The sequence below is a fragment of the Pan paniscus genome, chromosome 12, assembly GCF_029289425.2.
Source record: "Pan paniscus chromosome 12, NHGRI_mPanPan1-v2.0_pri, whole genome shotgun sequence".
Lineage (NCBI taxonomy): Eukaryota > Metazoa > Chordata > Mammalia > Primates > Hominidae > Pan > Pan paniscus.
The window spans coordinates 55,017,005-55,043,730 of record NC_073261.2 but is presented as its reverse complement, the minus strand read 5'-3'; the positions used below and the strand labels follow the sequence as shown (position 1 = coordinate 55,043,730).

General features: G+C 37.4%; 1 protein-coding gene across 6 annotated transcripts in view; it reads left to right on the top strand.

Moving 5' to 3' along the window:
- The window catches only part of ZNF638 (zinc finger protein 638), a 155,474-nt gene that overhangs the window by 68,823 nt on the left and 59,925 nt on the right, over positions 1 to 26,726 (top strand). For 3 of the 6 annotated variants that reach the window (XM_008960274.3, XM_008960272.4, XM_008960275.5), the window contains exons 2-7: positions 6,485 to 8,003; positions 13,430 to 13,491; positions 20,894 to 20,932; positions 21,696 to 21,994; positions 23,174 to 23,451; positions 26,128 to 26,274. In XM_008960274.3, coding sequence (XP_008958522.1) covers positions 6,485 to 8,003; positions 13,430 to 13,491; positions 20,894 to 20,932; positions 21,696 to 21,994; positions 23,174 to 23,451; positions 26,128 to 26,274 — 2,344 coding nt within the window. Of the gene's footprint in view, positions 1 to 6,158; positions 8,004 to 13,429; positions 13,492 to 20,893; positions 20,933 to 21,695; positions 21,995 to 23,173; positions 23,452 to 26,127; positions 26,275 to 26,726 lie in introns of all 6 variants that reach the window. The other 3 variants (XM_055107804.2, XM_055107805.1, XM_055107806.1) reach the window with 2 other exon arrangements.

Sequence of the window (26,726 nt, the reverse complement as noted above, 5' to 3'; positions counted from 1 at the left end):
TCAGAAATGTAAAAAAAGCACAGATAAATTCTTAGGGACTCAGCTTCCACAACCAGTATTTTTATGTGTCTTGCTTCATCAAATTCCCTTCATCTACCACCACCACCGCCCCTTGCCCCACTACACATGTTCACTCTTTCCCTCACCTCCGCCCAGATTATTTTAAAGAAAATCTCAGACACATTATTTTACTCATTAAGCACTTGAGCCTGTAACTTTTGCCTCTTTTTGCCAGTGCATCTGTGAATCTACATAGAAAACTGTAGATTTAAAGTTTATAATAGCCAAAGAAAAGGCATTGGGATGATGATGGTGGTGAGAGGAAAAAGAAAAGTACATACGAGAAGTATTGACAGGAATACACTGAATTTTATAGTTAGAAATGGAGATTTTTGTGCGTGTGTGTGTTTGTCTTGGTAATTTGGTAAAGGAATTGGTGTAGAGAGAGCAGAGGATTGAAAAAGCCACTAAAAACAGTAGCTGACATATGGCATAAGGGATGTTGGTTCCTAACACTTTTTTTCTGTCTTCATAGCTGACGTCTATCAAATAGTCCTGAGGGTGCGAAGACTCTAATGTTTTAGCTGAAGCTATTTTTTTTGTCTTGAATATTATGCCTTTGTCAGAAATATGTAGTTAATAAGTTATAATTTACTTTTTATCATTTCCAGTACAACTGTCTTACAGTATTTTATCCAAAGACTTTAGGATACTCCAAATTTTTGAAAATTTGATAAACATGTTTAGTAAGACATTGTTATTTGAAATCTCATTTGTACTAGTTTCCTCAAAACTGTAGAAGATGCCATCCTACAAAACTCAATTCAAGCATTTCTGTCTTCCAGAAATCCTTTTCTGATATCTCAGCCTTGTTATAATACTGACAAACCTTACTGAAATTTGTTTTTTTTCTGTTAGATTGTTGGCACTTTGGCTATAGGAATGCAACTGTATTTTATTTGGCTTTGAAACTAAGAAGTAGCCTGGTGACTGTCATGTTAGGCTCTCAGAAGATATTTAATACATTGAGTGAATAATTCTGAACTTACTCCTATCCACTAAAAACAAAAAGGGGGGAAAGAAGGGTCTGTTAGGATGTATCTCCTCACCCCACCCCACAGTGGCGTGCAGGATTTAGATGGAAACTTGTAAGAAGGAAATTTGTGACCTACTGTCATTCCCAATTAAATGTTCCTGCCTGCCAATAAGTAAAACAGAAACAACAAAAATCAGTGTTTAGCAAAATTGAGATGTATGGAAGTGATCGAGTAGAAGGCATTAGGCATGTAGCAGTGTAGGAGAGCCAGTAGCTAAAAATTAAATGGAATAGAAGAGAGATTAGATTGTCTCCTAACCATGTGAATTGAGGCCTTAAAAATGTAGATTCTGACACCCCTAAATAGAACTTCTTAACCTTTTTGGGTCATAGACCTTTTTGACAAGTAGATGACAGACTCTTATAGTTTGAGTTTGAATTTTCTGCTTTCTGCTCCCCTCTCCCCACCAAAAAAACTCACGTTTTCCTCTTGTATCACACCATCTCCTGTTAAAATTAACAGCTTGCCGCCAGGCGTGGTGGCTCATGCCTGTAATCCCAGCACTTTGGGAGGCTGAGGCGGGTGGATCACAAGGTCAGGAGATCGAGACCATCCTGGCTAACATGGTGAAACCCCGTCTCTACTAAAAATAAAAATAATCAGCCGGGTGTGGTGGCATGCACCTGTAGTCCCAGCTACTCAGGAGGGCGAGACAGGAGAATTGCTTGAACCTGGGAGGCGGAGGTTGCAGTGAGCCAAGATCACGCCACTGCACTCCAGCTTGGGTGACAGAGCGAGACTCCATCTCAAAAAAAATAAAATAAAATAACAGCTTGCCCTCTACTTTTAGTATCCAAATTCTGAAACTCTCTCCAACCCAGAAGAATTTTCCTATCTTTTTTGTATGGATTCTGATTCTGGTCATTAAAAGCCTTTACGTAGTAGTGTCCCTTTTTCTGAGGGAGATACGTTCTAAGGACCTGCCAGTGGATGCTGAAAATACAGATGTACTATAGTTTATTTGACCAGTTTCCAGTCTCTCTGCAAGCTTTTATAATTGCAGAAGCATGAAAAGGGAAGTTTTCAAGAGATTTCTAACTATATATTGTATCATTTTGGTTACCCTGATTTCATGAGATACTAGCTCCATCTTAAAAAGTAGAGTGTTAGCTATATGAAGGAGAGATCTGTTCTGGCTGTAATATCTTTGGTCCTTCCTTACCTAGAACAATGATGTCAGTAATTATTTTGTATGAATAAAGGCTGAATTTGAACTTATTCTCTAGATTTATTGCTAAGAAAACTTTCTCAAAATTTCTTGGGAGTACTTAACATTTAAAAAACTGTCTTGAATGGCCTGATACTTAATCTTGGAATTTTATTCCCTTGAATTGATTGAGAAGGACATAAAAGTTAAGTGACAAAGTAAAAGTGCTGTTGGTGGGGCACCTAAGTTAAATTTGAAAAAATAAGGCTTCAGAATTATGTAATTGCAAAAGGAAACTGTAACACCTTATAAATAGCTTGAAGTATAAATAACAAGCATCCTTTCAGTTAAAACATTTTATTTGGAGTGGATATGAATGATAGAAGACAAACTTTGCTAAATGATTAAAAATGTACTTAACATTTTTAATTAAAAGTGAAAATTGTGCAAATGAAATATGAGTATACAGTAGTCTCCCCTTATCCATGGCTTTACTTTCTGCAGTTAGTTACCTGTAGTCAACCACCATCCAAAAATAGGTGAGTATGGTATGAGAATGACATTTTGAGAGCAACCACATTCATATAACTTTTATTATGCTATATTTTAATTATTTTTAATTGTTAATCTCTTACTGTAGCTGATTTATAAATTAAATGTTATCACAGGTATGGATATATAGGAAAAAACACAGTATATATAGGATTTAGTACCATCCATGGTTTCAGGCATCCATTGGGGATCTTGGAATGCATCCACCTCAGAGAAGAGGTGACCATTATACTCCTTAAATTTCATTCACAAAGAAAAGGCAACATAATGCTTACTTTTTTTAACCATTGAAGATATGTTATTTGGCATATAGGTCATAGGCAGATATTTTATTTATATGAATTTTTTGAGACAGTGTCTGCTTTGCCACCTAGACTGGAGTACAGTGGTGGAAACAGCTCAGTGCAGCCTTGACATCCTGGACTCAAGCAGTCCTACCACCTCAGCCTCCTGAGTAGCTAGTTGGAAAAAACCAACATGCTTGGTTTTTTCATTTTTGTAGAGATGAGGTCTCACCATGTTGCCCAGGCTGGCCTCGAACTCCTGGGCTCAAAGCAGTCCTCCTGCCTTGGCCTCCCAAAGTATTGGGATTACAGGTGTGAGCCACCTGTATTTTTTTTTGTAGAGACAGGATTTCGTCATGTTGCCCAGGCTGGTCTTGAACCCCTGGGCTCAGAGCATTCGGCCTGCCTTGGCCTCCCGAAGTGCTAGGATTACAGGCGTGAGTGAGCTACTTCACCTGGCCTCTCATAGACTTTAATATGCTAATAGACATTGTTCCCCTCTAAAAGGCAAGTATGGTGGCCTTCAAACTTTCTTGGCCAGGCAACATCTTTGTAGAAGACCACTGTTAGAGTACTCTAGTATTCTGGAGAATACAGTTTGTCAAGGGCAGTTGTCTTAACCTTCTATAAATGTGTACTTGAATCATTGTAATGCAATGTTGGGCACATTAGGAAATACACAGTACATTTTTGCCTTTAAGGAATTTAAAATGGAGATTGTTCCAAATGATACTTATTCACAATTCCATTTAGTAATTAGATCACTCTGATTGAAATTTGTTCCTTTGCTGTTTTATTTTGGGGGAGAAACATTATTTGGAAGAGCTTGTGCTTATGAAGTTATAAGAGGAGTCTTCACCAAATGGAATAAGTGGTTCAGAAAGCATTGTAATAACTACATGATAAACTGCTTACATAAGCAATGCGTATCTTTTAGGATTGGGTGAAGACAGTTGTTTTTGGAAGATATTTTATTATGTAGAAGGTAGGCACAATTTCATATGATTCATGATTGTTTAAAAAGACTGTGAGTTTGTTACAAATGAACTTTTTAACAGAATGTAGGTATCATTGTTTGGTAAGCTTGTGTCTGCAGCTTGTATCTGGTGAATCAAAAGCCTGTGTATTTGATGTATTTTTGTGTTTCATTCTAATTTGAAAATTAACCTGTGCATGTTACTAATGAGTACTTTGGATGTGACCATTCAGATAGTTTAACAAATATTTGAGGATCTTTTGAGTAGGAGTAGGGTTTATATGCTTGGGGGTTAAGACTTAGCCATGAACATAAACCTTCAATTGACATTAGGTTGTTGAAAAAGACCATGTGTGTGAGTGCAAAAACATAAGATAGTAAGAATCCAAAAATGGTGCAAGCAATAAATAAAGGTTATTGAATGCCGGGCGACGTGGCTCATATCCCAGCACTTTGGGAGGTCAAGGCAAGTGTATCACTTGAGATCAGGAGTTTGAGACCAGCCTGGCCTACATGACGAAACCCCATCTCTACTAAAAATACAAAAAATTAGCCAGGTAGCATGGTGGCACATGCCTGTAATCCCAGCTACTCGGGAGGCTGAGGCAGGAGAATGGCTTGAACCCGAGAGGTGGAGGTTGCAGTGAGCCGAGATTGCGCCATTGGACTCCAGCCTGAGTGACAAAGCGCATCCCTGTCTTTAAAAAAAGAAAAAAAAAAGGAAAGATTGGAAGACTCACTCTTGGCATTGGTAGTCAAGGGAGGTTGAATGGGGGTGACCTTGAAGGATGAATAAAGTCAGGTGAGCGTCCAGGGCAAGGTTTGTTTTTGATTGGAAGAGATGAAGAGATTTGGGAAGAATAGGAACAAAGGCATAGCAAAAATACCTGTCTGATAAAATTAGAGAGATTGGTTAGATTGGTTGGACCTTAAACAATAAAGCTAAGAAATGAAGGGAATGAGATATTTGTGGATTTTTGAACAGAGGAGTTGTGTGGTGAAAATGTCCTTTTGCAAAGGTTAAATGTGGTGGCAGCATGCAAAATGATTGGAGGGAAGGGTGTTAACCAGATAAAGACCATTTTCCCAGCCAAATTAACAATTACTAACATTACATATAAATAGAGAAAAGTGTATAGTAAAGTAACGGATGGAATTGTGGCTTGAACCAGACAGTGATGGTTAGCAAATAGGATCCATGATGTTGATGTTTATAACAATTGTAGATGCCTCAAGACCTCACATTTTCCACCATGCATTTCAATCACACATAAAAGTGAGGTCCTGATAGCACCAGCATAGTCTATATGCTCATAAAGTTTTTAATCGTAGAAAAGGCAAGTTGTGTGGCTGCTGACCTTGGTCCTGAATGGTAGCTAAAGTACTGTTTTCTGAGAAGAGTGTTGAAGGGGGTAGTACAGTCTGATGGGCTGGTCAGCAACCAGTTTTAACTAATAAAGTGCCTGGAAACTGTAAGTTACTTTTACTCACATCTGTTAATGGTTAAGAGCACAGATTACTGGACCAGATAACCTTGAATACAAATCTCAGCACAGTCACTTTTCTTTGTAAGTTACTTCACCTGTGTGTGCCTTAGTGTCTTCCTATGTAAAACTGTACATATCTCAGGACTGTTGTGAGCATCAAATGACCCATTCCATTTAAAGTTCATAGAACGCTGACTGACACGTGGACAGTGCTCTATATAGTTAATCATTATTGTCATCCATATATATTCGTCCATACTGCGACTATGGAGGGAATCCAAGGGAAGGGTTACTGGTTTTGTTATGTATTATGTTCTATGTTATAACGAATTCGATGCCATTGCATACTGTTTTCTTAGACTCTGTAGTCAGGTTATTGGCAACAAATTTTTATCTTACAAGAAACAACTATTTAATAATAGGAACATAAGTGTAGTTTAATTGCCCTATGGGATTTATTAGATGTCAAGGCTGATTCCAAGGAAGATTGTGTTTTACAAAAATGGGTCTTTTAGGCTTACAGTTCTTACTTTCATTATTTGTATATCTGATAACATGCGTATTAAATGTGTGCATTTATAAGTATTTTAATGCCTTCATCTTTTTTTTCCCCAGTATTACAGCGTGAAATAAATTCCCAGTATTTTTCAAGATTATGTAAAAGGAGTTGTAATTACCGCTCAGCACCTAGGACAGCACCCAGTGCAACACAATGTACATGAACTCTGGCTTGAGGTTTGGGGCTTGTGTTCTGCATTCAGGAAAGAAAAGAAGAGAAAGTTTTTGGGAAATTTAAATCTTCGTAAGCCCTTACTCTAAAAGTATATGAAATGCAGAATGGTTTCATGGCTTTATTTCAAAATGTTTTACACTGGCTGTAGAACCCACTTCATGAAGTAGTTTGAGTTAAAATGATCTAATATTTGTGTTTTAACTTTCAGCTTTGTGTTATTCTTGGAAAATTTCGCACCACTTGTGAATTCCTTGAACCTGGGCATTGCAAACCCACTTCTGTTGGGCCCATCTCCTTTGCACTTTGCTCAGATTAAGACTCAGTTGGCGCTTCAGCAGCTGAATGCCGTTGCCTCACATGGTTCAACACCACCTTATACTTTATTAAATCAGGCTTTCTTGAAAATAGCCATGTCGAGACCCAGGTTTAATCCTCGAGGAGACTTTCCACTTCAAAGGCCACGAGCACCTAACCCTTCTGGGATGAGGCCTCCAGGACCATTTATGAGGCCTGGATCTATGGGTCTCCCAAGATTTTACCCAGCAGGGAGAGCACGTGGAATTCCACACAGATTTGCTGGCCATGAATCTTATCAGAACATGGGGCCACAGAGAATGAATGTTCAGGTAACTCAACACAGAACTGATCCAAGATTGACCAAAGAAAAACTGGATTTTCATGAAGCACAACAGAAGAAGGGGAAGCCTCATGGTAGCCGGTGGGATGATGAGCCTCATATATCTGCATCAGTGGCAGTGAAACAGAGTTCTGTAACACAGGTTACAGAGCAGAGTCCCAAAGTACAGAGCCGCTATACAAAAGAGAGTGCCTCAAGTATCTTAGCAAGTTTTGGATTATCTAATGAAGACCTAGAAGAACTTAGTCGCTATCCTGATGAACAACTAACTCCTGAAAATATGCCATTAATTTTGAGGGATATAAGAATGCGAAAAATGGGGCGCCGATTACCTAATTTACCTTCTCAGAGCAGAAATAAAGAAACACTTGGTAGTGAAGCAGTTTCAAGTAATGTGATCGATTATGGGCATGCAAGCAAATATGGCTACACAGAAGATCCACTTGAAGTACGTATTTATGATCCTGAAATTCCAACTGATGAGGTCGAGAATGAATTTCAGTCACAGCAGAACATTTCTGCATCTGTTCCCAATCCAAATGTGATATGTAATTCTATGTTTCCTGTTGAAGACGTATTTCGCCAAATGGACTTCCCCGGTGAGTCCTCCAATAATCGGTCCTTTTTCTCAGTTGAGAGTGGAACCAAGATGTCAGGCTTACACATTTCAGGAGGACAGTCAGTCCTTGAACCCATAAAATCCGTCAACCAATCCATTAACCAAACAGTTAGCCAGACAATGAGTCAATCTCTGATTCCTCCATCTATGAACCAGCAACCTTTTTCGTCGGAATTAATTTCATCTGTAAGCCAGCAAGAGCGGATCCCACATGAACCTGTGATTAATTCATCTAACGTACATGTTGGATCAAGAGGAAGTAAAAAGAATTACCAGTCACAGGCTGACATTCCCATTCGGTCTCCCTTTGGTATTGTGAAAGCATCCTGGCTACCAAAGTTTTCACATGCTGATGCCCAGAAGATGAAGAGACTTCCAACTCCTTCTATGATGAATGATTATTATGCAGCATCTCCAAGAATATTTCCACATTTGTGTTCTCTGTGTAACGTAGAATGTAGTCATTTGAAGGTGAGTGTTTTTAAAAAAAGATCACTGTATAATGATGCTCAGCGCCATTTTTCTCTAAATTCTGATATGTATGCTGCTTGTTAACTAGGCGTTAAGGAAATGGCAGAAGGTAATTTTAATTGCAACCTCAATACATAGTTGTAATCTTAAGTAGCCCTGGCCTTAGTACTGAATTGAATTTTAGGCTTACTGTATTCCTATGACCGGGCACACCATATTTTAGTAGTATGTCCATTTGTTTTGAACTTTTAGTTATCCCACTTACGCAACATAAAATTTATGTAACATAAGCTGCGTACTTACAAGACAATGTCACATGGAATCACCTTTCTCTAAAAGGATCTGTTAGTATAAAAATACAAAGAGATGGTATAACCCATTTGTAATGCACACATTTAAGAGACAGTATATTATAGCCTTGCACATATATACCTGTCTTGGGATAAAGACAATTAATGTTGATTTAAATATTTCCTGACTTTATGTAGACTAGTGATTTTTAGTATTTTTTGAGAAGAAGCTTTCTAAAATAACTTCATAGCAAAAATAAGTCAAGGTGCAGTAATTATTCTGGGACCAGCTGTGGACTCAGAAAATAGTGTAAAATGATAGAAATTTGTAGAGAAAAATCTCTAAAAAATAAAGAAGATTTAGGTACTTTGATAGTATAGTTAGAAGGAAGTATTTTGCAGAGGCAGTGAAGTGTACTATAATGTAGAACATACTGTTCAGTCGTAATCATTGGTAGATTTGAGCAGGAATTTCCAAGTAAATTTTATTTACTTACGTATGGTTGGCAATCACTGTTTCTTCTATTTACTAATGTGATTTATAGATTTAGATTGTAAAGGGTCAGAAGGGAATATACTAACATGGGAAAAAGCTTTGATTCAAGGCCATGGCCTGGAATTGGTTGTATACTTAGGCTTAAAAATCTATGTGTTAACGCTCTTGTTCTTTTCTTCCAGTGCTGCCTTTCGATTTTCTTTTCATTATTTACTCACTAGGTTTTCGTCTACATGAATCTGATAATTAGATCTGTTGGTATTTTCTTAAGGTTAACTCCAGCAAAAGAAAGCAGCATTCTACCCCATTTTAGCCAGATGTGCCAAATTCTATTAAAATAATAGTTGCCTTATTCCATCAGAAGGGATAGCAAAGTCCTTACAAGGGAAAGTCTTAGAATAATTCATATCACCTAATTGTAATCTGTAAGTAGCCCTGGCCTAAGTAGTGAATTGAGTGTTTGTCTGTATTCTTGTGACTGGGCATACCACATAATTTTTTTTAATTGATTTTGAACTTTTAATTAATCATAATGAATCCAAGAAAATACATCTTTAAATAAAGAACTTGAAGTTTTGTATTCTGTAGAGTAGAAAAGGTGTACATTTAATTTAGTGTGTACTTATGGATACCAGTTTTGTACTTGACTCCAATTAGGTACTGGGGCAGAAATGAGGAACTGTGTAAAATTTTAGATGTTATTAAGCAGTTTATTCAGTCTTATTGGGGAGAAAAATTATGCTCCCAAGACATTTAAAACAATTAGAAGACAACAAGTAGTTTTGTGATTTATTTAACTTGTTTGGATATGCTGTAGGGGTCAGAGATTTCTGTCTTGATTTCAGGCATGTATCACTCAGGCCAGCATCATCAATTTACCAATTTAATCATTACCAATTTGCCAATTTAATTATTTTAACTATTGTATATGTAGCAGTATGTGTTTAAAAATAAGTATAAATATGCATCCTGACATCAAAAGACTTTTATAGCCTAGTTAGACTAATGGAATGTCAGTTACTAAATGCACTAAGTCTGTCTTGACTAGAATGATGTGGGAGAGAAGATTTTCATGGAGTAGGTTGAAGATGGGTCTTGAATTGAGGCTTTAGATATGCCTGTATAAAGAGGAGGAGGGGGCCAGGCACGGTGGCTCACTGCCTGTAATCCCAGCACTTTGGGAGGCCGAGATGGGTGGATCACCTGAGGTCAGGAGTTCAAGACCACCCTTACCGACATGGTGAAATCCTGTCTCTACTAAAAATGCAGGAATTAGCCGGGTGTGGTCATGTGCACCCGTAATTCCAGCTACTCAGGAGGCTGAGGCAGAGAATCGCTTGAACCCAGGAGGCAGAAGGTTGCAGTGAGCCGAGATCGCGCCGCTGCACTCCAGCCTGGGTGACAGAGCGAGACTCCATCTCAAAAAAAAAAAAAAAAAAAAAAGAAGAGGAGGGTTGGCAACAACATACAGAGAGGCAGAGGTCCAGAGAGAAGACTACATTTCATTGTGGTAGGAGGCAGTTGGGAAAGAGTGATGAGCATATTAGAAATAAGTATGAAAGGCCTTGAAGAGCTAGCCTAGGAGTTTAGACTTGAGGTGAGAGGCATTAGAAAGCTAAATAAGTTTGTTGATAAGTGAAGTGACATGTTGGAAGTATATTTTAGGGAGATCTGACTGAAGTATGCAGGGTAAATAGAAATGAGATGATGTGGAGTAGGACTTCCACTTGGAAACTTCTTTAATTGTTCAAGTATAAGATGGTAAAAACCTGGGTTAATAGGATAAAAGTAAAAATTTGAGAGGAAAGGAAATCATTTAGTCGTCATTAGAGCTCACCTAGATAGATTGCCATTAAAAAACAGACACACCTTTTAACAGACAGCACAACAGAATGGGGCTCATCTAAGTAATGAATTTTTCACTACTAAGTGGCCAAATGATAGGGATTTGTGAAGATGGATTTCGATGGTACACACTGCCTCTCATTTCTGTGATATATTTTGCAGCCTCGTAAGTGTTCCTGTGTGTGTATATATGACATAAATATGAAGCCAATAAATGTAAATTACCAATTGTAAACTTTTTCCTACTGAGTAAATCTGACAATATGTATATTCCCCACCTTCGAGTCTTTGAAACTATAGCTGTGAAGATGTACTTTGAGAACGTGAAATGTATTTGCTTGTTAAATTGGGGTTCAGATTTTAAAGGAGAAACTTCCCTTGGTTTAGGAGCTGTGTCATAATGACTGAAATAATTCAGTTTGAGAAAGTACCGACAATAAAAAACTGTTGAGAATAGTGAGTGAGCCCTGATACGAGTAGATATTTTCAGTTTCATTCTGAGCCTGCCTAATTCTGTGCAGTCCTTGCAGCATCTCCTGCTAGTAGGTAATTATCACTTTTTCTCTGGGGAGGCCGTGCTGCTTTTGGACTATAATGTGGAAACTATTACTAGAGAGTCTAGAAGTTGGGGTGGGATGGGTGTGTTTACTGAGCTTAAAGCAAGTAATGTCAATTTGTGAAGCAAGCCTAAGAGAATGTGTGTATGTGTGTTGAACTGAGAAGAGTATATCTTAAATAGGGCAGCCATCATCTTCAGGTGATAGTTGCTGTAAGAATGATATCCTGTATTACTGTATCTTCCTATTTTTTCAAGAAAAGCTGGAAATCTGGACTTGGGGGTAAAAATCTCTGGATTATTAAATGTTGGCAACGTATTCAGATAAAACACTTTATGGTTCAAATAAATCATGCCCAACCCACTGCCTGCACCAGTGTGTCTGTTTGATGTAAACAGTGTCCAATTAATATTAAAAATATGGGTTTTAGTACTACTAGAGACTCTTCTTCTAGCTTTCTATTTGTATTATTAAACAGGATGTACAAACATTTCTTTTTTGTAGTCCACAATCAGTTCCATGGCTTAATGAAATAGTTTAGGATTTGTCATACCTTGTTGCTGAGTTTAAATTGATGCTAAGCATTGCAAATCAGCGTACCTTCTTTCAGATAGTTCTTGCCAAGACAGAATCCAAAATTATTGTCAACCGTGGTTTTAACTGTGGAAACTTCTAATGACCTAAACTAAAATGTATTTCAAATGGAAACAAATAATAACATTTTCCTTAAGCAAAGTGTTGAAATACACAGTTATTTAGTAAGTTTTCTGCCTTTCTAAATGCTGGAGGAACAGTAAAACATTGAGTAACATACATATTGCTTTTAACTAATTGTTTCACCTTGGAAACTGTATCTTTGTAAACTGTATTGGCTTTTTTTTTTTTTTAACCAGATGTATCTTCCAGAGTTATTTATGGGTACACATTGTAATTTTAGGACAGATTTATTTGTAAATGAAGTAATGTATAAGAAAGCATTTTGGGCTGGGCATGGTGGCTCACGCCTGTAATCCTAACACTTTTGGGAGGCCGAGGCAGGTGGATCACCTGAGGTCAGGAGTTCGAGACCAGCCTGACAAACATGGTGAAACCCTGTCTCAAAAATACAAAAATTCACCAGGCTTGGTGGCACATGCCTGTTAATTCCAGCTACTAGGGAGGCTGAGGCAGGAGAATCGCTTGAACCTAGGAGGTGGAGAGTGCAGTGAGCCGAGATCGCCTCATTGCACTCCAGCCTAGGCAGCAAGAGTGAAACTGTCTCAAAAAAAAAGAAAAAAAAAAAAGCATTTCGTTAATTGTAAAGCTGAAAGCTCTATATGTAAGGGATATTGTATCTTTGAAATGTTGTTACTTTTAAATTTTGAAAATAGATTTGATCAGTAGCATTTTTCCCCATGTTTTTCCTAATCTTATTTGCCAATATAGTGAGTACCTTGTATGGAATGGTACTGGTCTATCAGGTAGCATTTTTATTTTATTTTTATTTTTAATTTTATTTTTTTGGAGACAGAGTCTCGCTCTGTCGCACAGGCTGGAGTGCAGTGGCGCAATCTCGGCTCACTGCAAGCTGCTCCGCCTCCCGGGTTCACGCCATTCTCCTGCTTCAGCCTCCCGAGTCGCTGGGGCTACAGGTGCCTGCCACCACGCCTGGCTAATTTTTTGTATTTTTAGTAGAGACAGGGTTTCACAGTAGTGTCGATCTCCTGAACTTGTGATCCGCCCACCTTGGCCTCCCAAAGTGCTGGGATTACAGGCGTGAGCCACTGCGCCCGGCAGCATTTTTTGATTGTTGATGTTGTTAGCGTGAATTTTAGAGGTATTTGTCATTGAAACATTGTATTTTGAAGATGCTGTTTCACAGATACCATTTTACTTATAGATTTTTTGGTGTTTTCTGGTGTGTTGTTTTTATATTTGCAGTAAGTTTTTTCTGATCCATGCTTTTATTTTCTCCAAGTTTATATATTGATTTCAAAATGAGCATCCACGGGTATGATTTTGAAAATGTTTTCTGTACTAAAATATTTTCAAATGGGATCAGTGAGGTATGGTATTAAGTGCATTTGTTTCAAGGCCTTTAATTTTTGTTTGTGAAAATTTTACTGAGCAACCAAATGCTATTTATGAGTACGTTTGTTTAATTTTTGAACAAAATGTTATTTGTCTTTTTTAAAAGCCTAATTCATTAGTCAACATGAGGAATATTCTAATTTCAACACTTTTCTCCTTTTACAATAGGATTGGATTCAGCATCAAAATACATCTACTCATATTGAGAGCTGTCGACAGTTACGTCAACAGTAAGAATATTTTTTTCCTTTATTATAGATAGCATATTTACAAAATAGTTAATGTTCAGATGTGACTGTTAAATACCTTTAGTATAATACTTTGGAGAAAAATATTTTTGGAAAGCTATTGTCTTTTAAAAATACTAGTTTTCTGGAAGTATATTTAATATTTTTCCAAAATGGTAGAATTCAGTATATCTTTTGACACTTTTCTAACTTAATTCCCAGTAGGTAAACTTTTTATGTCATTAGTTCATTCTTTGCTGGCTTACCTTCCCCAGGATCTTTTATCTATATCAGAGCAGGTATCCTTTCTTCTCCTATCTCCACCTCTTCCCATAGGACAAGTAACTGAAAATCAGTGCAAACCAAACACCAGTATTTAATTTTGGACCTAAAGCTCTTCTCTGACTTAGAACCAGTTTTCAGAATATACCTTAAGTAAGGGATGGACAAGCTAGATGTCTTGCTTCCTTAACCTTGGCTCTTCAGTTCTTCCCCCTTTTTCTTCTTAAAGACAGGGCACCTGTGAAGTTTTCCCTACTGGCCATAGAGGTGAAAAAGTGTGATTTTAACACTATGTTCCTGTATCTCTTGGAGTAACATCAAATTAAACTCTGTCTTCCCTAGTACCATTAAACAGTTCCTAGCCACCAGACTGAGAGTAACGTGTTATTGGGCAAATGGATTTGAGATTATTATTGAGAATCCTTTTGATTGTAAGTGATTAAAGTTGCAGATTAGTTGCAGTGGCTCATGACTGTAATCTGAGCACTTTGGAAGGCTGAGACAGGTAGGCTTGCTTGAGCTCAGGAGTTCAGCCTGGCCAACACAGCAAGATCTTGTCTCTACCAAAATAAAAATAAAAAAGTCAGCCAGGCATAGTAGTACACATCTGTAGTTATAATATTTGGGAGGCTGAGGTGGTAGCATCACTTGAGTGCGGGAGATAGAAGCTTCAGTGAGCCATGATTGTGCCACTGCACTCTAGCCTGGGCGACAGCCTGTTTCCAAAAAAAAAAAAAAAATTTTTTTTTTTTTAAAGTAAGAATTTGTAAGCTCACTTAACTGGGAAGCTTAAATGAGGTTGGTGATTCTATTAATAGGTTTCAGGAGCAGCTGTATTGGATGCTCAAATAAAAATTGGTGTCAGAAATACTTCTTTCTTAGCTGTTGTCTTTTGCATTGGCCTTATGAAATCTTGGACACACTTCTTTCACATAGCAAAATGGACCCCACGGTTCTGGATGTAAGTGATCTGTATAGCTGGCATTTCTAGGAGTTTTTTTGTTGTTGTTTTTGTTTTCCTTATCCCACCCCTCCTCACTCTATGACACAGCCTCGGGAGGTTCTGAGAATATATGCCTCTCCCATCTGACCTTTTTCCTTTAAAGCACTTCTTTCTCCATAACTCTGGCAGAAGTCCTTGTTTTGACTCTTTTGGTTCAATTTTGGTTAGTTGTCCATCCCTAAACACATTATAGTGGCTGTGGGAATAGGGTAGTCCATCGCGGTTTGTGTCATATGTCTGCTCCAGGTGTTGAGAGTGAGATAAGTGTCACCTGGATCTTTTGCACTAAGACTGGAAATTGGGGTTACTATCCTATATAGATGCTGTAAAGACAAACATAGGTTATCATGGGGAGATAATTTGTTACCTGAATTAGATACGCCTTACTGCCACTGTAAGGAATACAGTCGAAAATCGAAAATCTCTCCTAAGCAACATTTTCCCACAGGTACCCAGTGGGATGTCTTAATTCTTATGAAGGTGAATTTTTCGTTGGATGGGGGTGAGTTACTTATTTTAGAGAGTCATTCATGCTAGTAAGAGGATTATAGCTATGTTAATTTACTTGAGCAAACAGCATGTATATATCTATTAAAGCCTTTAGTGTAGGTAAGCCTATTATTTTTTTCATACACTTAGGACCCTGATTTAAAGCATTTGCTTTCCATACCTGCTACTTTAATGTTCTACTCTTATTTTTTAACCATATCAAGTGTATTTTGGTTCTCCACAGAGATGAATAGGGGAGATATATATAAATATAAGCGTACCTCCTTTTATTGCACTTTGATTTATTGTACTTCCCATAATTTGCCTTTTTTACAAATTGAAAGATTGTGGGAACCCTGTGTCAAGCAAGTCTACTGGTGCCATTTTTCTTTTTGTTTTTTTCTTTTTGACTTAAACTGGGAGAGAATAAATTTCTATTTAGAGTCCAGAAGTCTGAAATCATGGTGTTAGTTGGGCCACCATTCCCTTCTGAGGCTCTGGGGGAAAATCTGTTCCATGCTTCTCTCCTAGTTTCTAGTGACTGGGGACAATCGTTGACATTCCTTGGCTTGTAGCCTATCATTCCTATCTCTGCTACTGTCTTCACACCACCTTCTCTTCCCTTAAACCTCCCTATGCCCTGCCATTAGAAAGACACTGGCTATTGGATCTAGGGCCCATTGGATAATTCAGGATGATTTCATCTCAAGAGTTTTAGTTTGATTACATCTGCAAAGATCCTTTTCCAAATCGGGTAACATTCACAAGTTCCAGGGATTGGAACATATATATGTATGTATCTTTTGGGGAGCACCATTCAAGAATCCATTTTAATCAGTTTCCCCTAATACCAAATCGCTCTCTCGTCTGGGCCTTGAGCAGTGCTTTTGCTGCCAAAAGCAATCAAGAGCTGAAGCTGAAAATGAAGTGTGTGTATTAGCACCTGTATGCTGGTAAGAACTGCAACTGGATATGTCCTTCGATCTGGCATCCTCTGGGTCAGTTTCCACTTTTTCCTATTGTGGGGCTTAAGGGTTCTTTCGTTACACAGATAACTGTGGTTTGAAATTTAAAATAACAGTAAGTCTTTCCTAATTCTCCAGGCTGTCTCCCCTAACCAGGCCTCATGATGCCTTCACAGTTTCTTACCTTCTGCACATTTTTCTTCACCTGGCCTCACTCTGATCACAATGGCAGATCCAGGGCCTCCCTCTTCCCTTGTCTCTACTGGGTCAGTCAGGACTCTTTCCTTTCGGTGCCATTTTTCTAACAGCATGTGCTCACTTTGTGTCCCTGAGTCACACTCATAGTATTTCAAATTTTTGCATTATTACTATATCTGTTATGGCAATCTGTGATCAGTGATCTTTGATTTTGACTTGCTGAGGGCTCATGATCAGTATTTTTTAGCAATAAAGTACTTTTTAATTAATGTATGTTCATTTTTAAAAACATGCTATTGTACAGTTAATAGACTGGCATAGTCTAAACATAACTTTTATTTGCACTGGGAAACCAAAAAACTTATGTGACTCGCTTAGTGTGATGTTCTAGAACTGAATCTACAGTATCTCTGAGGTACGCCTGTGTATTGATATATGACAGGGGATTTACTAGGGGAATTGGCTTTTACACAATTATGGAGGCCGAGAAGTCCCACAATATGCTGTCTGTGTGTTGAAGACTCTGGGTTTCTGGTAGCGTGGCTTAGTCCAAATTCAAAAGCTTCCAAACCAAGGAAGCTGATAGCATAATTCTCAGTCTGAGGCAGAGGGCCCTATAGCCCCAGGAGCCTGCTGATGCAGGTTGCATAAGACTTGGAGTTCTGATGTCCAAGAACAAGGAGGAGAAGGGCACCCCGCTCTGAGGGAAGGAGGGGTGGAGAGAGGGAATTCCACCTTCTTCCATCTATTTGTACCATCTGGGCTCCCAGCCTATGGCGTGATGCCCGCCCACATTGAGGGCAGATCTTCCTTACTCAGCCCACTGACTCACAGACTAATCTTCACTGGAAACACTCTCACAGACATGCCAAGAAACAATGCCTCACCAACCATCTAAGCATCCCTCAATCTAGTCAAGTTGACACCCAAAATTAACCATCACATTCAGGTTGTATGCACTTGAATAATTGCTTCATAACTTTCTCTCCACTGAAAAATAATTTAATAAATAGATTTGGTTAGGTGCTTGGGATCTGCATTCTTTATTCTTTTAAGCTGTGTTATAGGGATATACCTTCTTTCTACTCATTCCTTCATTGATGTATATTTAGATTTTTCTTTTCTTGTGGCTTATTCTCTCTGGCTTTATTGGATCTTTCTGGATTATGATACAAGAGTAGTTGAGGAAAGATAACAGTGCATCAGAATTTTAATATTAAAAATAGGTAATTATGCTGTGTTTATTGTGTGCTGGGCATTCTTAGTGCTTTACATAATTGATTTAGTCTTCAAAACCATCTACGAGGTGTTAAGTGTAAGGATTATTCCAGATTTTATCCATGAGAGAAGTGAGGCACAGAGACAATTTCCCTACCATCATGCAGCACATAGTTAAACGGAACTAGTTTAGCTCATGGGCCTTTATCATCCCTTCTACTTTTTTATGGCTTAAAAAATTTTCAGAATAAAATATTGAAGAGAAAAAGGAAGAAAAACATTTATATGTTCTTCATCTATATTCACCATTTGTTAATATTTGCTTTGTTATATCTTCATACATTTTTTTCTGAACTATTTGAAAATAAATTGCAGACATTATGGGACATCATTTCTAAATTCAGCATGTATCTCCGAAGTATAAGGATGTTCTGCATAACCACAATACAACACATTTAAGGAAATTAACAATAATTCCACAATTCCTTCTAATATATAAGCCAAATTCATATTTTCCCATTTCTTTCCAGAATGCCTTTTATAATTCTTCTTGTTTGCCCCATCCATACCCCCAATCCAGTATTCAGTTAAGATTTATGCATTACAGTCTCTTTTAATCTAGAATAGCCTACTCTTTGTTTCGTTTGTGTTTTGTTTTGTTTTGTTTTGTTTGTCTTTCTTTTTTTGTTTGTTTGAGAAGGATGTTTTTATGGTGTTGATTTTTTCCTTGAAATGTCTGGGAAACTTGTTGAATGTCCCACTTTCTATAGTTTTGTATTTGTTTCCTTAGCATTAAATTCACTGAGAACATTTTTGTTGCAAATGCTTCATTGGTGATGTGCATTTATTGCATCACATTGGGACAAAGATAATATCAGTTGACTAGGTCCTTGCTCTTAATAGTTAATGTTATACCACCTTTGTTAGGAGCGTTATTGCTTCTGAAGCACATTTTTGACTAGTTGGGCAGTATAGAGGTGTTTCCAAATTCTGCTTGCAGAATGTATACACATGCTTTATCTTTCTGCTCTGGGCAGCAGAGATGAGAACATGTGTTACCTAGTGAACAGGTCTGAACTTGGTGAACCTGAACCTAGTGAAGATCAACAATATTATTTATTGCTATCTCAGCTCACTGCAACCTCCACCTCCTGGGTTCAAGTGATCCTCCCACCTCAGCCTCCTGAGTAGCTAGGACCACTGGTGAGTGCCACCACGCTTAGCTAATTTTTTGTATTTTTGGTAGAGACAGGGTTGCCAAAGCTGGTCTCAAACTCCTGAGCTCAAGCGATCTGCCTACCTCAACCTCCCGAAGTGTTGGGATTACAGGCATGAGCCACCGTGCTCCACCATTATTACCAGCTCTTGAATATTAGTCTTTAAGCTCTTGTGAACCATAAACTAGAGAGCTCCTGGAAATTTAATAACTTCGATGTGTTGTTAATCACCTTCATTTCCAGCATATACATGTGAGAAAGCCAAGGCTTACACATACTAAGTAACTGGCTTTAAGTTTCATAGCCATTAAATGACAGCACCTACAGTGAAACCCAGTTTTGTTTGATGATAAAAGATTTGCTTTGAATCACTGTAAGACTAGGAATTTATCCTCCTGGGTGGTACAGAGCAATGAAAGTTTTTAAAAGTGTGGAAATAGATGAAACAAAATTATCCATATATTGGGAATTGTTGACACTAGGTGATGGGTATGTTGGTTTAAAGTTAACTTTTTTGTCTTCACAGTTTGTCCTCTCATAATTAAAAGATGCTCCAGACAATATATCTATTCTCAAAGTAAGAAGAAGAGGCAGAAGCTTTCTCAGATGTCTGTCAGGGGTCTTGTACCTGTATCTCATTGGTTAGAACTTACCACTGGCTGTCTTCTAGAGATAGTGGGAAAGCAAATATTTAGCTTTTTTTTTGCCATTGTAGTAAAGGCAAACAAGGGAAAAGGGAATTGAGAATTGCTGTGGGGTTAGCTCATTAACAATGTCTGAGGCAAATAGCAACCAAGACAAACCACTTTAATAAGGTTCGACCTAACGTTATTTTCCTGCTAGGTGATTTGTCAGAAGTTTGCTGCCTCCATTTCCTTACCTGGCTTTCATCTTGCTGCTGAAATTTTATTCTTAAATGTAGTGATTTATTTATTTAATATAATCAGCATGTCCAGATGCCTCTTAGAGTTCAGATTTTCTGGAAGTTGAGAGTGAAGATACAGCCTTTTTCTTAGGCTTCTATGATATTACTGTTTCTCCTACTAGTTTTTCTGTGATTACTTCTTAATCTTTTATTGTTTTTTTTCTTTGCTTTACTCTAAAGTTGTCGATGTGCCTAAGATTCTGTCCTCGGCTCTCTTTTTTCTTATAAACTTCATCTTGTGTTAGTCTCACTCTTAGGGCTATAATTGTGGCTTCTACATGCCCGATTTCTAAATATCTCAGCTCTCATCTTTTCCCCTAATTCCAGATATTCCTTTACACTTGTTCTGAAAACATTCCTGTTATCTTCTCTTACAAATGTTTGTTAAGTTCCCATTGTTTTTTTCCTGTGTGTAACCTCATTACCTGATTTTAAGGCTCTTCGTAATTTGTCTCTACCTGAAACAACAGACAGCCTGTCCAAGTTTCCCCCTTTATAATTCCTTTTCATCATGTCTATGCTGTAGCTAGACCACTTCCTGGAACAAAACACCGATGTTTTGCCTCCAATCTTAGTTTACGTATTGCCACTGCATGAAATCTAACCTGATCCATTCCTATTAATAGATCTTTGTAAGGGCTACTTGAAAAGCAACCCTTTCTATGAGTTCTCTCCTGATTCCTCTCACTGGACATATCTTTATGAGGACTACTTGGGGCAAGTTAAGGGGCACCATTCATGTTGTATTCTGTGAGTTGCCATATGGAATATGATAGGAGTGGTGTTCCCTAGAGTTCTGTAAAGTAGATGAACTGTCTTCTCTCTTTTAACCCTTAACCTAAGCTCGTATCTTGTACCTCTTAACACTTTTGTGCATATGCTGGCCGGTTTACTTAAATGAAAGTTTAGACCTTTAAAGTATGGGGAGTGTGTTTCCCTGATACACCTATTAGCATAATACTTTGATTATTTATTGAATTAAACTCTCAAAATATTTTATTTCCAATAAAGGTTGTGAAAAGTCCTTTTGATATATTACAGGTAAAGATTAATTGAGCCTTACAGTCTTATTTTAGCTGTTAGTTAATATTGTTTATTTTCAAAATAGGTATCCTGATTGGAATCCTGAGATCCTCCCATCGAGAAGGTAATTTTTAAAAATAGTAATATTATTAAAACCTGATTGTCCTTTAGAAGTAAACAGTTAATTTTAAGAAAGTGATTCTTTTGAGTTCTACTTCTGCCATTTAAACAACAGGCAAATGCAAAAACCTTTATGAATCTTTAACTTATTCCAGCTTAAAGGTGACACAGCCCCTCCCCTGATCTACTTTCTTTAGCCTTTTCTGAAAATACCTTATTTTGACATTATTATTTTATGTTTATGACATCTTCTCTTGTAAATGCCTTGAATGCTAGGAGTGATATTATTAAGTTCTGTATCCCCTAGGGGATTCTCCTCAGGTTATGTGTGTACACACACGTACACACACATAGAGAAATCAAAGTCATATTTATAGATGGCATAATCTTTCAGGAAAAAATTATTGAAAACGTCTGTTTATGTAAATCATTTCCTAAATTCTTTACATAATTTAATACTTTAAAAACATAATTGGATATAATGTTGGTACAGGAAAAACCAGAGAAATTCATTATCGTATTCTTCTGTAAACTAGAAAACAGACATCCAAGCAATTGGAGGGCTGATAAACTGTTCTGATTGTTTCTTATTTACATATAAGGCTGAATTACATCATAACAAACAGATTTTTGTTTTAAGTACAAATCTTTTATCAGAGTTTGGTATTGTTAACAGTCTGTTTTTAACAAGGTACTTCTGTCATTTATTATCATTTAAATTTACATTAAATTGCTGATCACTTTCTTTTCCGCCCCCCTGCTTATAGAAATGAGGGCAATAGAAAAGAAAATGAAACTCCACGAAGACGTTCTCATTCCCCCAGTCCTAGGCGTTCTAGAAGATCAAGCTCAAGTCACAGATTCCGTCGGTCTCGAAGCCCAATGCATTACATGTATAGGCCGAGAAGTCGAAGTCCAAGAATTTGCCATCGTTTCATTTCTAGATACAGATCCAGATCCAGATCCCGTTCACCATATCGAATTAGAAATCCATTTAGAGGTAGTCCAAAATGCTTTCGATCAGTTAGCCCTGAGAGGATATCAAGGAGATCAGTGAGATCATCAGGTACACTGATGGCCATGAAATAGTGAATGTACTTATTTTGACTAAATTTTTAAATGTCTTTCTTTTTGGATTTTGAGAAATGTTCTACTTTATTAAATTTTAGAATTGATAAATGAAATCTGACCCACATGCCGCAGAGTTAATTATTCCCTCTGGTAACTTGGCAAAGAAATGTGTGTGAATGTATGTGTCCATCAACATCATATTTAAAAACCAAGGATGGTAAAAATGTCTTAGTTTGCTTTAGTAATTGATTATAGAATTCCATGGATTAATTTAAAATGTTTTTGAAATTTTTTTTTAACCTGTGACTTAATGTTGATTTTATGACCCTTTCAGAAATAGCTCACACATGCATGCCCACATACACAAACACACACCTTCTTCTACAATGAAAGAAACCATAGTTAATATCTGAGAAGTGCTTTGACACTCCCACTGTTTCACTTGACTAGCCTGAAAAATTCAAAAATAGTACTTTGTACAGGTCTTATTGTGTCTAATATAGTCTAAAATGCTGAATTCAAATGGAGATACCTTTAATTATATAAGGCATTCCTTCTTAAAGTATGGCCCAAGGATCGATTGGGGTCCTCAAGATCTTTTAAGAGTTCTATGAGATCTCTTTTCTAATTACATGCCTCCATGAGGCTGGATTTTCTTTATCCAGAAGCAGATATAAGAATTTAGGTTCTTCTTTTAAGCCCAACATTAAAATGTGTGGAAGAAGGTACTATAGTGCTACACATTTCACTAATTTTGTTTTGGGAATTACAGTTGGTTTTTATAAAAATATTTATGTTAATATGGGAATTTACTTTTTTTGCCATTACTTTCAGTGGCAAAAACTGCAGTTACTTTTGCACCAACCTAACATATGAATTGATAAATATTTTTACAATTTTAATTTCTAATATGGTAAATATCAGTAAATATAACACAAATCTTTGTAGTCTTCAATAAGTGTAAAGCAATCTCAAAACCAAAAGTTTGAGGATCACTGGTATAAGGGAATAAAGGAACTTCATGTAAAAGCCTTCTGAGTGCATAAAATCTAGATTTTTTTATTGTCTGTGTGCTCCCTGTTTAGCTTGAGAATAGCACTTTGTGATTATGTCATGAGATGGCTCCTACCTTAATTTTTTTCCAATTGAAATTATATTTATATCTTTTTACTAGATAGAAAAAAAGCATTAGAAGATGTAGTACAACGATCTGGGCATGGGACAGAATTTAATAAACAGAAGCATCTTGAAGCTGCTGATAAGGGACATTCACCAGCACAAAAGCCTAAAACTAGCAGTGGAACAAAACCATCAGTTAAACCTACAAGCGCTACAAAGAGTGATTCAAATCTAGGAGGACATTCTATTCGTTGTAAATCAAAGAATCTTGAAGATGACACTTTGTCAGAATGTAAACAGGTGTCTGATAAAGCTGTTTCTCTCCAGCGAAAGGTAATTCTTTAATAATTATTTTTAGAGATAAGGTTTCACTCTGTCATCCTCGCTGGACTGCAGTGGTGCAACAAACATGGCCCACTGCAGCCTCGATCTCCTGGGCTCAAGTGATCCTCCTGCCTCAGCTTCCCAAGTAGCTGGCACCACAGGCGTGTGCCACCATGCCTGGCTAATTTTTTAATTTTTGTAGAGATGGGGTCTTGGCCATGTTGCTCAGGCTGGTCTCGAACTACTAGGCTCAGGCAGTCCTTCCACGTCAGCTTCCCTAAGTGCATGAGCCACTATGCCTGGCTTCGTAATTCTTTGTTAGTGCAAATATGCGTACATTTGCTATGACAAACAGAAAACAAAGTTGTTGCCGGGCATGGTGGCTTATGCCTGAATCCCAGCACTTTGGGAGGCCAAGCAGGGTGGATCGCTCGAGCTTAAGAATTTGAGGCCAGCCAGAGCTACATGGTGAAACTCCCTCTCTACAAAAAATATAAAAATGAACTGGGGGTGGTGGCAGGTGCCAGTAGTCCCAGCTACTTGGGAGGCCTTGGGAGGCTCAGGTGGAAGGATCACTTGAGCCCGGGAGGCAGAGGTTGCAGTGAGCTGAGGTCACACCACTGCACTCCAGCCTGGACTACAGAAGGAAGACCCTGTCTCAAGAAAAAAAAAAAAAATGAAGTTGTCTTAACTTTTTTATTCCATATTTCCAATAACTTTGAAATTATGAGTTGTTACATGGTTTTAGTATGGAATATTTTACTGGTTTTTCTTATGAGTATAATAAAAGTCCAAGGTTCAAAGTCTTGTAGCTTAGGAATTCCAGTGGTTTGGTATTTGATGTGTCAAAAGAACATTTTGATGGTTTGGCATTTTTGGCTAGCTTCACAAGCAGATCATTGTGATGAGTTTTGCTCTCTAATTGGGAAAATGAATAATCACCAGCAGCATTATTGAGCTTTTGTAATCTTTTTTAGTAAGGTATAAGAGTGAGCCTCTCCTGAGAATTGATCATTATTCATCTGTTCTATACTTTTTTTGGTACAGTTCAGAAGTCAAATACTCTGTTGTACAGTGTAAAATTTATAATTTGGTACTGATTTATTAGTGTATTTTGACTGTAACCTACTGGTTACGATACTAAGGTATTGTTTTATTGTATATGTTTATTAAATCACTATTAATATATTAAAACATCAAGAGACTATCTTCAGAGAAAATCCTAACAGGCCCAATATCAAATATTTTGTATATTTTAATATTAATAAGTCTTCAAGTATTTAGGTATGGAATGCATTGCTCTCAACAGTATTTAAATACATGAAAGACTTTCAGTAAGTGCTGTTCCCTGCCTCAAAGAACTTACATTTAGAAGGATAAACTTATAATAATCAACCAGTAATTAACAGAATTTTGAAGAGCATTGGGAAGAAATTTTTGAGTATAGGGAAAATTTTGAAGAGGCTGAGTTAGTCTCATAATATGAAGTTCTTTTCATTTTGTTTCAAGACTTCTAGGTGGTGGCAGTGGAACTTTTTTTTTTTTAAGTTTTCTTATTTAGTAAAAAATAAGAGAAATGGGGGTCTCGCTTTCTCACCCAGGCTGGAGTGCAGTGGCACAGTCATAACTCACTGCAGCCTCAAGTTCCTGAGCTCAAGTATCCTCCTGCCTCAGGCTCCCAGGTAGAAGACTACAGGTATGCGCCAACACACCCAGCTGGGTGTTTCAATTTTTTTTTTTTTTGAGTCAGAGTCTCGCTCTGTCACCCAGGCTGGAGTGCAGTGGCGTGATCTTGGCTCACACAACCTCCGCCTCCCAGGTTCAAGTGATTCTCCTGCCTCCTGCCTTAGCCTCCTGAGCAGCTGGGATTATAGGCGTGTGCCACCACGCCTGGCTAATTTTTTTTATTTTTAGCAGAGACGGGGTTTCACCGTGTTGGTCAGGCTGGTCTCGAACACCTGACCTTGTGATCCATCCACCTTGGTCTCCCAAAGTGCTGGGATTACAGGCGTGAGCCACCAGGCCTGGCCTTTTTTTTTTTTTTTTTTTTTTTTTTTAAATATAGAGTCTTAGTATGTTGCCCATCCTGGTCTTAAACTCCTGGCCTCAAGCGATCTTTCTGCCTTGGCCTCCCAAAGCAGTGGGATACAGGCATGAGCCACCATGCCTGGCCCTAATTTTTAACGTAAGCGGTAAAGTTGATACTACAGTGTATTCAAATGGTATGCATTATATATGAATTTTTAAAAATATTATACCTGTCTAGAGATCATTTCCAATTATTAGAACAGAGGGGGTAAACAAAGCTGTAATTTCAGCTTTACTTGTTGGTGGGCCATGTAGTTTCATAGAAAAATTCTCTCTAATGGCCTTGGAACATTCCATAGGTCTTATTTGCTATAAGATGCTATAAACAGAAAAGAGCACCTGTAAACCATTTCTGGGTTAAAAAATATAAATAACATTTCTTACCACTTTTGCATTTAAAATCTTATTAAAGTGTTAAAATCGTGATTTAAAAATGCGTAAAGGAGGTGGTGAAGGAAAAAGAAAAATGGGTAAAATATATGGAAAAGACCCTTTAGTGTACTAATATTAGTGGTAGAAGAAATTATATAGGAAATTATTACTGTACATTGTAGCTTAATTTGGTTTATTTTAAATTTTCTTTCACTCCAAAAATAGCTTCGGAAAGAACAATCATTGCATTATGGTTCGGTTCTTCTTATATCTGAATTACCAGAGGATGGTTGTACTGAAGAAGATGTGAGAAAATTATTTCAACCATTTGGGAAAGTGAATGATGTCCTAATTGTTCCATATAGAAAAGAGGTGAGTCATTTAGTCTGTGGCAAAAATTCATACAAAGTGATTGCTTTAATGATGCTATAAATTGCTGTTGTGTTCCTTAGCTGCTTGTACTGCATATATAATTGTTCTTTGAGAGTTATATAAATGTCTGGATGTGAATAAGCAAGGCCGCAAAATAATGTTTTATATTCTTTAAAATAAGTGTTTGCCCACTTTTTCTGTAAAGGGCCAGCTAAATATTTTTGGTTTTATAAGCCATCTATAGGATCTCAACTACTGTGCTCTGGCATTCTAGTACAAAAACAGCTATAAGTAATATGTAAATGCGCAAGCATGGCTGTGTCCAAAAAACTATTTACAAAAATAGGTAGTATGCCATAGTTTGCCAGTCATTACTTTAGAACACCAGTTAGATAATACTAAAACAAATTATTTCCTTTGTATGGTTAAGTATTTTCTGTGGGTTATATTCC